We start from the raw sequence: 17,805 nt of genomic DNA on the forward strand, positions 1-17,805 counted from the left end.
CAGAGATGCATACAAAGCTCTCCCTCGCCCTCCATTAGGCAAATCTGGCCATAATTCTATCCTCCTGATTCCTGTTCACAATAAAAAATTAAATCAGGAAGCACCAGTGACTCGCTCTATAAAAAAGTGGTCAGATGAAGCAGATGCTAAACTACAGGACTGTTTTGCTAGCACAGACTGGAATATGTTCCGGGATTCTTCTGATGCCATTGAGGAGCACACCACATCAGTCACTGGCTTTATCAATAAGTGCATCAAGGACGTCGTCCCCACAGTGACTGTATGTACATACCCCAACCAGAAGCCATGGATTACAGGCAACATTCGCACTGAGCTAAAGGTTAGAGCTGCCGCATTCAAGGTGCGGGATTCTAACCCGGAAGCTTATAAGAAATCCTGTTATGCCCGCAGACAAACCATCAAACAAGCAAAGCGCCGATACAGGACTAAAATTGAATCGTACTACACCGGCTCTGACGCTCGTCGGATGTGGCAGGGCCTACAAACTATTAGACTACAAAAGGGAGCACAGCCGCGAGCTGCCCAGTGACACAAGCCTACCAGATGAGCTAAATCACTTCTATGCTCGCTTTGAGGCAAGCAACAATAAGGAATGCATGAGAGCATCAGCTGTTCAGGACAACTGCTTGATCACGCTCTCCGTAGCCGACGTGAGTAAGACCTTTAAACAGGTCAACATTCACAAGGCCGCTGGGCCAGACGAATTACCAGGACGTGTGCTCTGGGCATGTGCTGACCAACTGGCAGGTGTCTTCGCTGACATTTTCAACATGTCCCTGATTGAGTGCAATACCAACATGCTTCAAGCAGACCACCATCGTCCCTGTGCCCAAGAGCACTAATGTAACCTGCCTAAATGACTACAGACCCGTAGCATTCACGTCTGTAGCCATGAAGTGCTTTGAAAGGCTGGTAATGGCACATTAACACCATTATCCAGAAACACTAGACCCACTCCAATTTGCATACCGCTCAAACAGATCCACAAACGACACAATCTCTATTGCACTCCACACTGCCTTTTCTCACCTGGACAAAAGGAACACTTCCGTGAGAAAGCTATTCATTGACTACAGCTCAGCGTTCAACACCATTGTGCCCTCAAAGCTCATCACTAAGCTAAGGATCCTGGGACTAAACACCTCTCTCTGCAACTGGATCCTGGACTTCCTGATGGACCGCCCCTAGGTGGTGAGGGTAGGTAGCAACACATCTGCCACGCTAATCCGCAACACTGGAGCCCCTCAGGGGTGCGTGCTCAGTCCCCTCCTGTACTCCCTGTTCACCCACGACTACATGGCCAGGCGCGACTCCAACACCATCATTAAGTTTGCCGACGACACAACAGTGACACAACAACGACGAGACACAGATCACAACAGATCACCGACAACAACGAGACAGCCTATAGGGAGGAGGTCAGAGACCTGGCCGGGTGGTGCCAGAATAACAACCTATCCCTCAACGTGATCAAGACAAAAGGAGATGACTGTGGACTACAGGAAAAAGGAGGACCGAGCACGCCCCCATTCTCATCAACGGGGCTGTAGTGGAGCAGGTTGAGAGCTTCAAGTTCCTTGGTGTCCACATCACCAACAAACTAGAATGGTCCAAACACACCAAGCCACTCGTGAAGAGGGCATTACAAAACCTATTCCCCCTCGGGAGACTGAAAAGATTTGGCATGGGTCCTCAGATCCTCAAAAGGTTCTACAGCTGCAACATCGAGAGCATCCAGTCTGGCCGCATCACTGCCTGGTACAGCAACTGCTCGGCATCCGACCGCAAGGCACTACAGAAGATGATTCGTAGGGCTGGGCGATAAATCAAGAGGTAATTACTTCCCTCAATAACAATATAAAAACGATATAAAACCGTTTAGATTCATTTTCGATAATGTCGATATAGAATAATTAGGTACAGCAGTCCATTTCATTTCTGACGCAGCAGGAACATGCGGAGAAGTGACAATACGCACGTGGAGAGGTATACACCCACTAAAAACCACTCAGCACCTCGAGTGATGGAGTAGCCACTATTATCCACGAAAAATGTGTGATGTAGGCGAAAAGTGGCAGTGATAGCCATGGAGAAGGAGCAGCTTCCAACGAAGAAATTATTGATAAAAAGGGTTGAACCGCCTCAGTTATTTGGTAGTGGTTTGGCTTTTTGAAGTACGACAAAGAGCAGAGCAATGTTCGGTGCAAATTGTGCAGTAGACAGGTGGCTCCCAAGTCTGGTAATACAACAAACCCTTTTCACCATCTGGAACATGCAGAAAGTTTTAGTTTGTGCCACGGTATTGATAAATTCCCCTCAAGCACCAGCCAATCTAGGTATGTTCGTCCGACGCAGTCAACACGGACAGCGTTTATGTCCTACGAGCAAAACATCGAAAAGACGTCACAATTTTTATTATGCATTGCATTGCTATGGACATGCTACCAATTAGCACAGTCGAAAATGAAGGTTAAGAGGCTTATCAATTTAAATTGACTACAGGTACGTACTCCCTGGCTGCAAACATGTCACACAGCACTGCCTAAACTCTACGCCGAGTGTAGGAAAAAAGTTGAGAAACAGCTCAAGACAGATTTAACGTATTTTGCTACAGTGATTTCTCTTAGATGGAGTGGGTAGAGACAAACGGGTGGATTGAGCAATTGGAGTGTGTAAGAAAGTGGTAGATGCCTTTTCCTATTCGTGGAAAAAGAAGAGAGACCTTGCAGTTTCTCAAAAAGAACAACCTACCCCAGCACAAGTTGGTGACAGAGTCGCCTACCAGGTTGGATCACGTCAAAAGATGGTGCAAAGAGTATTGGAGCAGGAGAAAGACATTTCACAGGTCTTGTCGAGTGACAAGAAGACCCGGCACTTAGCTCCCACCTATGCAGATGTTCTTGAGTCCATCAACCAGGCATTGACCCCACTCCTAGAATTCACAGATGCTCTGTCTGGTGAGTCTTATGTCAGTGTGTCTTACCTGAAGCCAGTACTACACCTGTTCAATACAGAGATCATGAAACCTGATGGTGAAACAGAGCTCACCAAAACCAGCAAAATGATAGTCATGGACTATCTGAATGAGAAATATGATGACCTCCTGGACATAGCCTCGTTGGTCGACCCTCGGTTTAAAACACATTGCATCAGAGTAGAAGGTGGGCCACAAAAGCAAGAGCTTTCTCAGAGATAGTCAATGAGGGACATGAAAACAAAAGCCCAGCACAGGGAGACGTTGCTGCTGCTTCACCACAACTGCCAGCTAAAAAGAGAAAATCACTGAGCAGTTTTTTCAAAAAGCCATGCTCCACCACCACAGGTCTTACTGAAATCCACCTGGTAGAAAAGAAACTCAGCTGCTACATAAAGTCTCCTGACGCTGACAGTGAAACCAATCCAGTGGATTGGTGGAAGATCCACCAAGAAAAGACTTTCCCCAAAGTCAGACACCTGGCAAAGCGCGACCTGTGCATTCCTGTGACCAGCTCCCCCTCAGAGCGTGTTTTTAGCACTGGTGGCAACCTAGTGACCTGCCTTAGGGCAACTTTAAAGCCAGAAAACGTAGACAGACTTGTCTTCCTTGCTTGTAACCTGTAAGACAACAACTACACCAACTTCAACTGTGATGTGCCATTAGGCTAATGTTTGTAATGCATATTGACTTGCACTATTAGTTTTTTTATTTTTTATTTCTTATTCATAACTTAAGGGTTTATAGCTTTAAAGCTTTATAGTTAAAATGTTATTTGGGAGTTCTTCTACTTCTGACAATAAACGAGAAACATTAAAGCCTTTGGGTTTGTCACGTCCTGACCAGTAAAGGGGTCATTTTGTTATTGTAGTATGGTCAGGATGTGGCAGAGGTGTGTTTGTTTTGTGTTGTTGGGATTTTTGGGTACTGTTCTATGTCATGTATTTCTATGTTTGTATTTCTAGTTCTATTTCTATGTTCAGGGTTTTGGTTTGGCCTTCAATTGGAGACAGCTGTTCTTCGTTGCCTCTAATTGGAGGCCATATTTAAGTAGGGGTTTTCAGCTTGTGTTTTGTGGGTGGTTGTCTCCGTGTATAGTCAGTGTACCTTACAGGACTGTTTTTGTCGTTCATTTTCTTTCAATAAAACAAGATGATTCATATACCCGCTGCAGTTTGGTCCCATCACTACAACGATTATGACAGGGTTGTTCAGGCAGGCTTGAGTCTGAAGCAGAAATGCCCCTTTGAAACATTATAGAGACAGTAGACAGACTTCTCTTTCTTGCTTGTAACTTGTCAGACAACAACTACCCCAACATAAACTGTGATGTGCATTTAGGCTAACAGTAATAATGCATATTGACTTGCACCATTTTATTTTTTTACTTCGTGCTCATGACTTAAGGGTTTACAGCTTTAAAAAAAAATGTTATTTGTGAGTTCTACATCTGACAATAAATAACATAAAAAATATATACCTTTTAAAGATGATTTGATTAATATCGTGATATTAATTATCATCAAATTAAATGTGATAATTTATTTGCCATATCGCCCAGCCCTAGTAGTGTGTACAGCCCAGTACATCACTGGGGCTACAGAGGTGTCAGAAGGCCCTAAGAATTGTCAAAGACCCCAGCCACCCCAGTTATAGACTGTTCTCTGCTACCGCATGGCAAGCGGTACCGGAGCACCAAGTCTAGGTTCAAAAGGCTTCTCCACAGCTTCTACCCCCAAGCCATAAGACTCCCGAACAGCTAATCAAATGGCTACCCGGACTATTTGCATTGTGTCCCGTCACTCCCCACCCCAACCTCTTTTATGCTGCTGCTACACTCTGTTTATCATCTATGCATAGTCACTTTAACTATACCTACATGTACATATTACCTCAATTAGCTCGACTAACCGGTGCCCCCACACATTGACTCTACTGGTACTGTTTTTCTGCATTGTTGATAAGGGCTTACAAGCATTTCATTGTAAGGTCTACACCGGTTGTATTCGGCGCATGTGATAAATAAACTTTGATTTCTACTGTTGTTCTCTCTGTATTATGGAGGCTTAGTTGATTGTTCATGCAAAGCTTTAAGTCTAAATTTGAGAAAATTTGGTATTAGTAAGGAGAGGATGGTGTGGGTGACTGACTGGTGTCTTCTGAGGGTGGGTATCGTGTGTGAAGGTTAGTATGCATGATCTATTGACATAGGAGAATAAAAATAAAATAAATAATCACCAATACACTAAACTATCTACAAGACCAGTGCTAAACTTTCTACAAGACTTTTGACACCCTTGCAGTCAGGTCTTCGGCATGGGGGAGAGGGGTGGTTAGTATACTCTTCTAGCCTATTCACTATTGTTGGCAGTGCTTGTCTACTCACCAGTACAACTGTAGGTGCTCATACACAACAATACACGACTAGACGGTCGACAAGTCAAGCCCCCCTCAAACTTTTCACATCTTTGCTAACAGCCCATCTCAATGCCCCATTATTGACTGAGTGTAACAATACGCATACCAGTCTACTGTACCCTTTTTTTGTTTACAGATGAACAGGGTTTATTGTATGGTTAAACATCCCCATGAAAATCTTCTGCAAGAGGTCAAAGCAGTGGGTGGTGAAGAAAGTGTCCGAGAGGCTAGTCCACCTGGCTGGAGTGCAGAAAGGACCAGACGCAGTTGTCTTCAGGAGCTACAGCCCCCAAACCAAACATCTCTGCCAACACTGCCACAGTGCCAAAGCCTGCTGAACCAGCTGCCATTAGCCAACACAAGAAGAGGTTCACCAGCTGAAGAACATTCTGGCCTGCAAAATATGTCTGTTTCAAATGGCACCCTATTCCCAGGGCTATGGTCAAAAGTGATGCACTATAGGACTATAGGGACGGAGTATTCATTACTTACTCTGAGGTCCAGAGTACTGCTGGTTCTCTGGTAAAACCAGCAGTATGGTATGGTATTTGACACCCCAACCAGCCAAGAGCTGTTAAATTATTTCACTTCATGAGAGGAAACATGGCTTAATGCTGCTATAATAATGCTAAATAGTTGCGTATAATGATTATCCCATCACAGGAATTCAACAGCTGAGCTACACCAAAGGGACTACAAAACAAAAAAAGGGGTCTGAGAAAACAGCAACTCAATCAGTACACAAAACTAGCTCAAGTCATTCTCTTAACACATGATCAGCCTTAGTTCCTAACCTGTGTGTTCTTCCACTCACCAGGATGATAGAAGAACTGAAATAGACAAGTGCTTATTTTTTAAACAGCACAGGTTAGTTTCTTGTTTTGTTTTTCGGAAGGGAAGGGAAATCCTGCCCCCCATCCCAACCCCTTAATGACAGCATGGCTGCTTTGGTGCAAGCTGGGGTGGGACAGACGAACACAGGGAACTTTCCATTTCCTCCTGTGATCTGCCTCTGCTGAGCCATTGTAGGGTGTTTGGGAGGGAGGGCATACAATAATAGATGTAGAACTAATCTCCCTATCACTCTTCAGTAGACACAAAACTTCATTTCAAACCTGTTATGGTACTGCACAGCTGTTTACCTTTCTAGACAGCACAACACTTATTTTTACATTTTATCAGACGCTCTTATCCAGAGCGACTTACAGTAGTGAATGCATACATTTCATTTATTTATTTATTTTACTGGCCCCCTGTGGAATCAAACCCACAACCCTGACGTTTCACACACCATGCTGGCGTTGCAAACACCATGCTCTACCAACTGAGCCACAGGGAAGGCTGTGCAGCATTTATGCAGCATTGACCTTGGATTGGTAATGAGGTTGAGAGCAGGGCTGTTCAATTCCAGTCCTGAAGGCCTGAAACACGTCTTCTGGTTTTTGTTTCTACCTGGTAGTTAATTGCACTCACCTAAAGTTCCAGGTCTGAATTAGTCCCTTATTAAAAGGAGAGGATGGAAACCAGGAGTGTTTCGGCCCTCCACGACCGACCTTGAACAGCCCTGGTTTAGAGAGAGGATTAATCTTCCAGTGCAGGAAGCATTTTTCTCCTTTGTTAAAGATGACCAATAAACCATGTCTCTTCTCTCCAAGAGAGAAAGGTTTCCTCACAGTGACGCACAACCAAAGTGTGAGGTTCATATCTAGCCTATTAGCCTAGGCAGCCTACCAATAAATCTTCTATATCATATAAAATGTAACCTGAATTTGTAATGAGAGGCAGGAGGAGGGGAAAAAGAAATAAGAGGTTCAGCCAAAATATTACTTCAAATGGCATGGTGACTTGGCAAGGTACTAAAAAAAAAAAAAAAAAGAACATTCATGATAGGGATGTTGTGGCCCTACTAGGGCAACAAGATGACAGATCCAATCCTCCATGTAGACACAAGGCCTATACATCCTTGTGTGGTGTGTCATGTCATGTGTGAATAAGCTGGGAAAAACACAAGGCAGACTCCCACAGTCCCCATCCAATATGAATAAGAAAACCTCTCGGTCTGCAGCCTATAACCTGGCCCCAGTTAACAGGCTCCTACCATACAATCAGAAGGTTCTCTAAAACGCTGCCAAATATCCTTAAGCCCTTCACAGTTGCCAAGTTGCCTGCTGCTACAAAACAAACTGAAAATAGCCACCCTGCCCTGCACTCCTGACCATTAAGCAGGATTTTTAACAGCCATTTATTTCTGCCTCACTTTCTCTTGGCAAGCCTGCTTCGCTTTGCAGAGCACTGAGTGCTGGTGTGCGATTGAAAAACCATTCAGTCATTTTATGTGTAGAGTGAAACAGTCAGTGTAAATAACTTAGAGGAAATGTTCACAGGCGGATTAGGCTATATCATGTCATAATATTCTGGAGTTCCTGGGCTGGTTTTTCAACAAACATCGACAAAGCAGTGGAGAAGAAAGATGCAGATGCATGCTTAGCTACGATCTTCTTTCAGTAGTAGGATGGTTGAAGACCATGTCTGTCATTCATGAGACACTGAGGGTCTGCTGTAAAGCCATCTAGACGAGCTTGACACCATTAAACCCAACACCATTACAAAACACTATACAGTGTGTTTTTCGGGACTTTTACCATTGAAAACCCTGAGAGGCCATAGTACTGAAACCCTTAGAACGGATGTCGCCTAATAGTTTGCTTGTTCACCAAACACACACAGGGGCAGTTTCCTGGACACAGATTGAATTGTGCGGATGACCACAAAGCATTTTCACCATGAGCAAAAACGACTGGTTTTCTACCCAAAGTTGCAAAGAAAATGTTGTGACACTTTCGATAAACACAAGAGACCAGCAAAATGGATAAAAACGGGCAGTAGCGGGAACAGCGGCATTTAGTGGGCAAAACCTGGTACTTTCACTTCATTTATGGGGAAAATGTAAGCGAAGTCAATGGCAAATATCTCTGAACAATATATTTTTTTTACAAAACCAAATTCACTGAGAATACATAACATAGTAAAAATTGCAAAGAAAATATTCCACGTCGCAGCTAAATATAACTTGTCAAACAGAGAACTGATACTGTATACTGGCCATTGGGGTGGGCGTGGTGTGAGGTTTGGGGGTCCATGGATGGCGTTTGATAATGTTATGGGATTCCTCACATCTTAAATCATTGTCAAGAGGTTTTTTGTGCAAATCGGATGTTGGGTACTATATTTACTGAATATTATATGAATCCTATAAATTGAAATGGCCAATTCTCAGAGATCAAATTATATTTCAACAAAATAATGTTACGGAAATGCTTATCTGTTTTTCCCTACAGAAACAATTGCAAAACAATCTGAGATGGTGGGTGTCGAAATCCTCCTTTTTCAGCTTTTTGAGGTCTGAACATTTTTTTATTCAGTCCCTGTTTATTTATTGTTTATTTATCATCACAGCAGCATACCACCCTGCATCCCACTGCTGGTTTGCTTATCAAGCTAAGCAGGGTTGGTCCTGGTCAGTCCCTGGATGGGAGACCAGATGCTGCTGGAAGTGGTGTTGGAGGGCCAGTAGGAGGCACTCTTTCCTCTGGTCTAAAAAAATATCCCAATGCCCCAGGGCAGTGACTGCCCAGTGTAGGGTGCTGTCTTCTGGATGGGACTTTAAATGGGTGTACTGACACTGAGGTCATTAAAGATCCCATGGCACTTATCATACAGGTGTTTACACTGGTGTCCTGGCTGAATTCCCAAGCTGTCTGTCATACCATCATGGTCACCTAATTGTCCCCAGCTTACAATTGGCTCATTCATCCCCTTACTATTCCCCAGGTTGTTGCTGTGAATGAGAATGTGTTCTCAGTCAACTTAAACGGTAAAATAAAAATGTTTTGAATAACAGGCTGTATTGAATGAAAGGCAAAGGTCTAGATGTAGGCTATTCCATCTCTCCTATACCTTAACCACCTTTGGAGCTGTGAGATGAATCAGGGCAAAGGTTCAGATCTTCAGTGCAGTAGTACGATGAGGCACATCCTGGAAGACTAAAGAGTCCGTTGTTCATTCAACACTGCTCATGTTGCAGCTTTACGTAGAGGGATCTTTTATGACATGTTCACCTCAGTCAAACCCTAAATACACCCGCATAGCCACGACATCCATCATTGACCCAGACAGCCCTCTGTGTTGCCTGTGCACAACTGGAACGTTTAAGTTTTCACTTGCATTGACGCCAGTGGAGGACAAAGAAAACGGTGGTTCAGATACAAATGGTCGACTTACTTAGAAAATGTGCAATGCAGCCTAGGTCATAGCCTAAGCCTCTTTGTAGTGCATTTCCAGATTCCTTCCAAGACAACTTGTTCATTTGATTTCAGAACTAGGCAAAAAACATTTAGGCTTCATGTTCCCTCTAAGCTGAGCATATGTGTGGCCGCACACCTCCGCCAGGACTGCCGCGCAGAGATGCAACAATCCAATGCAACAAACCAAAAACAATCTACATTTTCAAGATTGAGTCTGATTTTGTTTTAGGCAGAGCCAGAGTGCATCAGAGTAAAATTCTATTGACGAGTAGTCTATCAATCACCCGTCAATGGATGCGCTTCTCAGATCATAGTGCATTTTACATTACATGCTAGTTAGTGATTATTAGTCCAGTTTTAGATAAGTACAGTGCAGTCGGAAAGTATTCAGACCCCTTAACTTTTTCCAAATTTTGTTAAGTTACAGCTTTATTCTAAAATGCATTAAATCGTTTTTTCCCCTCAATCTACACACAATACTGTGGGACCTTATATAGACAGGTGTGTGCCTTTCCAAATCATGTCCAATCAATTTAATTTGCCACAGGTGGACTACAATCAAGTTGTAGAAACGTCTCAAGGATGATCAATGTAAACAGGATGCACTTGAGCTCAATTTTTAGTCTTATAGCAAAGGGTCTGAAACCTTGTTTGCATAAGTTATCTATTTTACATTTTTATTACATTTGCAAAAACACATCAAACCTGTTTTTGCTTTGTCATTATGGGGTATTGTGGGTAGATTAAATTCAATGTTTTCCTCATCAATCAATTTTAAAATAAGGCTGTAATGTAACAAAGTTTGGAAAAAGTCAAGGGGTCTGAATTCTTTCCAAATGCACTGTATATATTGGTCAGCAATGGGGGAATTTCTGCTTCCTACAGGAGCACAAAACGTGCACATTTCAAGCAATCTTTCAAAAGCGAGTCAGGTAAAAAGCGTGTTAATATTTAAGGGGCAGTGTTGCATTTTGAAACAGTCTTAAATATGCAAAAAAAGCCAATAGTCAGAGGGTAGCCTACATTGTTTAGTTCTCTGTATAGTAATAATAATGATTTATACTTTGTAAAGTGGTTTCTTGCATCATACAACAATATAATGCAATTTGCAGTCACCTATTTGGCCCATGGTGTTACATTAATTAATGTTATGCCCTGCATAGTCTAAAAAGGTTTTTAAAAGATGAATGTAGGCTTGCATTGAACACCACATAGGCTATATCATAGAAATGAAAAGCTATTTTCATGTGAAAATGTTATTGGATTTTCTCTATTGGTTTTCTTGGTAGGCCACTCCTACATTATGCTCAAATACTATAGCCACAATAGCCTATTGGCTACAGGCTAACACAAACTTAGACGGGTACAGCCTCAGTTCACTGTAAACGCGCGCTGGAAGAGGTACAGAATTCAACTTTCCATTCACAAAACCTGAAATCTGCTCAGTGCCAAAAGAAATTAGCGGGAACATTGTTAAAGGCCTATCACAGACAGAACAATGAGACAGATATTTCACTGGATGTATAAATGTTGTGCATCCGCTTGGCGTTCCCACTCACTACCAAATATGGTAGTGAGATGAAGCCCACTGGGGGGCAGTGGGAGAAGATGAAACGAGATGGATTTTGGACAACATTCTGCAAATTTTCTCATCGATGAAATATTTGATCTCAATACAGTTCTGTTTCCAAAACTAGAATCTGTTATAAACAGAGTGGAATAAGGTTTGTAAACTTTACCCTTTGCAAAAGTTCCCAAAAAAATGTTGCATTGTTTAGAAGGAGTGTAAGGGCAAATTGAGTTACTGCGCACTTCACAGGCGTTCCCTAATGGAAATAAGCAGATGATGCTAGAACGCACCCCCCCTACTTACTTGTTCTGCCCACTATGGCTCATTTGTTCCCATTGGAAATGACAGGCTGTCCTTCAAAGATCTGGAATTGGATCTAAAACAGGATGGGGACTTCCTGTGTTTTCAGGTAACGCCTGGAATCCCAGAATGTTGTCATACAGCCAATTAGTCTGTGTCGAAGGAACGGGTGGAGGATTTGTAGATACCTGCCTTTATCTGCAGTCAAACACAGGGAGGCCGTCAACCACTGGTCTTCTATGAATGGGAATATAACTGTCTAAAACAGCAGGCCATACAAGCAAATTTAACCTCTATGGATAACGTGGACTACTGAGGACAAACTATGGCAGTAATGGGATTGGTTTATGATTTCATTTTCATTGACTCGATTTAGGCCATAGAGTTTGGGTGGGTTAGAAAAAAAACAATTCTGTATTGTTAGAGGACAGGGATTATAAAATCTGTGTTTAACCCTAAACTACAGCTAGAGATTTATGATATTGTAATAATTCACTACCAAGCCTACTTCCTTAAATGAGGCATGGATGATTTGAATAAGAGTATGAGAGCCACTGATAAACCCTTTCTTCGGTCTTCCTTCTTCAGTCAAATTGTAAATAGGCTTATGCACAATGCCCTTTCTCTGGCTAATGCACTTTGTCAACGTTTACAAAGGATTCAAGCAGGGCACCACAATCCTTATTAATGGGACATAATCCTAATCCGTATGGTGCTGCGTTTGATATTCAGGGAAGGACAGTTGGATCAAGTCTTGCTTTTGAGTAACACATAAACTAACGCTTACGCCTTGCATCTGAAATGTAGGCTATGCCTACTTTAACATGTATTCCCATAACTGGAAATTGTAATTGTCGTTCTGAGTGTTTACTAGCCTAATTTAAGAAATTGTAGACAGCTGCTATGGTGACCCTGAGCACCATATGAGAAGCAGCCATGACAACCACTCTTTCAGCCTAAATAGAACTAAAATTACCAGCTCAGCCAACAAGCAAGAACTAGGAGCATAATTTTTCTACCATACCTTGCCATTTTGTCATTCAACTGTGGCTGAACATTGGATACTCATTCAACACCAAATAATTGCTAAATAGCCAAAAAAGTAAAATGAATCCCCAATTTCACAGTTCAACACACAACCAATGTAATTGAGAATGTTGCCTACTTTCTGAAGAAGAAGAAAAAGGCAAACTTCACTTAAAAATGTAGATAACTTTTGGCCTTTGGTTACATGTCTGGAATTTAATGACAAAACACTAAGAGAAGACAGGGTTTTTTTCTTACTGGAAAAGCACGGGCATTGGGATCAGCTGGCCGGCATCCTTATTGAGTTATTTCAGCGTTGGAACGCAGTGACGTTGGAACACTGGTGCCTGCTGCTCTGGAATCCTGGCCACTGAGGTCATTCACAGAATTGTCTGCTTACATCACAGCTCCGGCGAGTCATTTGAAAAAAGGTAGGGGAGAGGAGGGAAGTGGAGGCAAACATCCTGAGTGTGCTCGGACTCAGAAACAGAGCTGCTGCTGTCCATGGGCCACAGTACAATCACACTATTCACTGCAGCTACAGTAGGCTAGTCACTCGCCTGCTCTAAAACCAAAGTTCTCCAGAGCAAAACAAACAAATCTTAAGCTCACCTACGTACTCAACAGTTCACACTTTCAATTTGAAATACAAGTCATGACTTTTTTTTTTAAGCCACAACGATTAAAACAATGTTAGCCTAGAGCAAAAATCTGAACAGTAACACCCTCTCAATATTTCAGCACATTTGACATCATCCTCATAAATCAGACATCACGTGGCAGTTAAGATTTATTAATGGCCTACTAAATATGGTGTCAACTGACCCCTTAACATCAAGTGACTTTCCCAGGATATTAACAAATAAAACTAAAAATAGGCCTGGCAGAACATTCCCAGCAGTCCCTCGAGAACAACTTCATCCATAGAAAACATAACTGTATACTGAGGTCAAAATGTTCCATTTTTATTAAGAAAACAGCTCTCTTCCAGTCACTCTGCAAATGGGTGGCAGAATTGCATATTAACAAGACACTGTCAACAACATCACTCTGCCTCTGTTCTCCATTGTATCACTCCTTCCTCTGAAGGTTCAATAATAATCTTTGAGAGAGGATCAAAAAATAGCTAGAAATCAAGCCAGTCTTAGAGTTCAATTACCCAAAGCTACTCTAGGTAGCTTATAACATGACCAAGGAAATGCAAAGCCAATGTAGGCCTTAGAGTAATTTCAAACATCAAAAATGGTTGCAAACATCAAGAGAAATCTAAACAGAATGCAATCCAATCTTAAAACATACAATAAGAAAAAACAGTAGTGGAAAGCAAAGGACATTGTGTCTAAGCACAATATTATTGAGCTATCCCTTTGCATTCATTGAAGTGAGCTACCATGACAACAGTCCCTGCCAACATGACTACAGGATGTAGGCTACAAAGACACATCAGTTCAAATTTAGCCAGCATTCTTACATAAAACCCTTGCTGTTAAGCCAAGCAACCTATAAATAGCATTTCCATTTAGCAATCTTAAATCATTAATGAGGACAGTAAATTAACACCAGCTGAAAGCAGTTACTAATCTTCCTCGACCACACAAGATATGATCACAAGTCACAACCATATTGCATTTTTTCAGAGGAAAACTCCCATGCATCACCTCTATTCCTACTGCTCCTCATCCAGACCCAACAACAGGATGTGACTTATTCATGTAGATACATGTGAGAGCCTCTAAATTCCCCACTGCTACTGGTGGCGGCAGAATGAATTGTTCCCTTATAATATGGAGGTTTTTAATTAACAGCTCTTTCGGTCTATGTGTAGCCTATGATGGGGCTTGGGAACTAAGCATGCCAAGTATTGAATATTATCTACTACTCAGCCCAATAATGTCATCTGAATTGAAGGCATGTCAAGAAAAATAAATGACCTTCTATCTTTGGTTGTTGCCATATTTCATTGTGTTGACATGTGATGTACATGGAATTCTGAAAATGTGCCTTTCATGTCTTCTGAACTTGACATCTGTGTTCTAGTCACCAAAATACGTAATTCAATCCCTCCATGACTCACCCTATACAAATATTAAATAAAGTTGTTAGTTAGTTATCCTTCTGTTGGATGGCAAATATTTACCAATGCAATGGCAAACACTCTAAATACTGTGATGTTGTCAATAGGGTCAAGCAATTATGTAATACAATGATGTCTATGGTTGGTTACATGGCTCGTTCCCTCAAGCCATGTAGCCTAACGTTACCCTTCTATGTGACAGAAGAACTTGGTTACAGTGGTCCCATTTTTTCCAACCAACGACACTGGTGTTATGGCAACTTTGGAATAGGATTTGAGATGTCAAAACCAAAACGCATAGAACACCTCTCATCTCAGTGCACTGGTTAACTAAACATCTTTGAAAATGTATGTCCATCTCACCATATACGCGCACCCATCCTTGTTGCTGGCATAAAGAATCCACCAGGATTCGGTCCAGCAATGGATCCAAGGAAAGCAGCCCCCCATGAAGAGAATCCACGTCGCCTATGGCTGAGTCGGTCTCCATACTAGAATCACCTTTCCAATAACTTCCAGGTAGAAACAGAGTCCAAAACTGAAAAGTCCACGACGTAATCGTCAAAGGGAAGCAATAACGCTACCAAAATGTAACTGCTGGGAAGTTAGCTTTATGACAAAAAAAATTACAAAAATCACGTTTAACCGGGCTAAGTTTTCTCACGTTTACTAGCTAGCCCAAGCTATTTCATTGTTTGGCACAAGCCGTTCTGGCTAGACGAAAGCCCTACCATAATATGTTTTTATTTCCCAGACTGCTGCGGGCTAGCAATCAACATTGTAAATGCTGGGTAGCTGTCTGTGCAGTCTAGAATCAATAGTTTTTTAGCTATGGCTAGCTACGCTGTTGACATTGTCGCTGCCCAGAGATCAGAGGTGGAGTGCTGCTCCAACAGGACCACGCGCAGAAAAAGTCCCGAACGTCTAGTACGCTCCCCTTTTATTCCAAGCAATTGTGTAGGTAACTAAATATTAAGTTTGTGCGGCCGTGGCGTCAATTATTCGCCCATTCTTGAATAATCGAAGCAGCACTCACGAGGTTGGGTTTCTCTTTACTCTTCCAGGGGGATCAAAAATCCTTTTCACATTTAAATCCAAACCAATGTTCCACTTCCATCACATGCCAGCGCAAGATTCTAGGGATTCAGGAGAGAGCAGCGGATCCCAGAGAGAATCGTTTACGCATGGGTTCAAAGGGGCCGTGCCCTTCTGTCAGATTCCACAAACTAGAAGAAAAATTCCTAAGCAACTATGACGTACTATATGTATCATGTACGTATTTTTTTTATAATGATTATAAATATTTTCACTTTACTCCACCAATGGCACCGACTTGAATAATATTTACATCGCAGATATACAGTTGAAGTCGGAAGTTTACATACACCTTAGCCAAATACATTTGAACTCAGTTCTTGACAATTCCTGACATTTAATCCTAGTAAAAATCCCCTGTTTTAGGTCAGTTAGGTTCACCACTTTATTTTAAGAATGTGAAATGTCAGAATAATAGTAAAAGAATGACTTATTTCAGCTTTTCTTTCATCACATTCCCAGTGGGTCAGAAGTTTACATACATTCAATTAGTATTTGGTAGCATTGCCTTTAAATTGTTTAACTTCGGTCAAACGTTGCGGGTAGCCTTCCACAAGCTTCCCACAATAAGTTGTGAATTTTGGACCATTCCTCATGACAGAGCTGGTGTAACGGAGTCAGGTTTGTAGGCCTCCTTGTTCACACACGCCTTTTCAGTTCTGCTCGCAAATTGAGGTCAGGGCTTTGTGATGGCCACTCCAATACCTTGACTTTGTTGTCCTTAAGCCATTTTGCCACAACTTTGGAAGTATGCTTGGGGTCAATGTCCATTTGGCAGACCCATTTGCGACCAAGCTTTAACTTCCTGACTGATGTCTTGAGATGTTGCTTCAATATAGCCATAATTTTCCTACCTCATGATGCCATCTATTTTGTGAAGTGCACCAGTCCCTCCTGCAGCAAAGCACCACCACAACATGATGCGGCCACCCCGTGCTTCACGGTTGGGATGGTGTTCCTCAGCTTGCAAGCATCACCCTTTTTCCTCCAAACATAACAATGGTCATCATGGCCAAACAGTTCTATTTTTGTTTCATCAGACCAGAGGACATTTCTCCAAAAAGTACGATCTTCGTCCCCATGTGCAGTTGCAAACCGTAGTCTGGCTTTTTTGATGGCAGTTTTGGAGCAGTGGTTTCTTCCTTGCTGAGCGGCCTTTCAGGTTATGTAGACATAGGACTCGTTTTACTGTGGATATAGATACTTTTGTACCTATTTCCTCCAGCATCTTCACAAGGTCCTTTGCTGTTGTTCTTGGATTGATTTGCACTTTTCGCACCAAAGTACATTCATCTCTAGGAGACAGAACACGTCTCCTTCCTGAGCGGTATGACGGCTGCGTGGTTCCATGGTGTTTATACTTGCGTACTATTGTTTACACAGATGAACGTGGTACATTCAGGCGTTTGGAAATTGCTCCCAAGGATGAACCAGCCTTGTGGAGGTCTACATTTCTTTTTCTGAGGTGTTGGCTGATTTCTTTTGATTTTCCCATGATGTCAAGCAAAGAGGAACTGAGTTTGAAGGTAGGCCTTGAAATACATCCACAGGTACACCTCCAATTGGCTCAAATGATGTCTATTAGCCTATCAGAAGCTTCTAAAGCCATGACATCATTTTCTGGAATTCTCCAAGCTGTTTAAAGGCACAGTCAACTTAGTGTATATAAACTTCTGACAAACTGGAATTGTGATACAGGGAATTATAAGTGAAATAATCTGTCTGTAAACAATTGTTGGAAAAATTACTTGTGTCATGCACAAAGTAGATGTTCTAACCGACTTGCCAAAACTATAGTTTGTTAACAAGAAATTTGTGGAGTGGTTGAAAAACAAGTTTTAATGACTCCAACCTAAGTAAGTGTATGTAAACTTCCGACTTCAACTGTACATGCAGTGAAAAGTGCGTTTCTACCCATCTCATCCTTTTCCCAAAACAAATCCTCTGGTGCCTCTTAATTGCCAGAAAGATGCATTTTCCAAATGTTTTTGTACTCCTTCGACGTCTATAGATACATTATATT

General features: G+C 42.1%; 1 protein-coding gene across 1 annotated transcript in view; it reads right to left on the reverse strand.

Annotated features, from left to right (window-relative positions):
- Positions 1 to 15,856, reverse strand: part of LOC115156983 (ras GTPase-activating protein nGAP) — a 100,566-nt gene extending 84,710 nt beyond the window's left edge. Inside the window, exon 1 of the mRNA XM_029704797.1 lies at positions 15,051 to 15,856. Coding sequence (XP_029560657.1) covers positions 15,051 to 15,177 — 127 coding nt within the window. The 5' untranslated portion in view covers positions 15,178 to 15,856. The remainder of the gene's footprint in view (positions 1 to 15,050) is intronic.
- Positions 15,857 to 17,805: the final 1,949 nt, after the last annotated feature.

Source organism: Salmo trutta, chromosome 21 (assembly GCF_901001165.1).
Source record: "Salmo trutta chromosome 21, fSalTru1.1, whole genome shotgun sequence".
In the NCBI taxonomy this organism is placed as follows: domain Eukaryota; kingdom Metazoa; phylum Chordata; class Actinopteri; order Salmoniformes; family Salmonidae; genus Salmo; species Salmo trutta.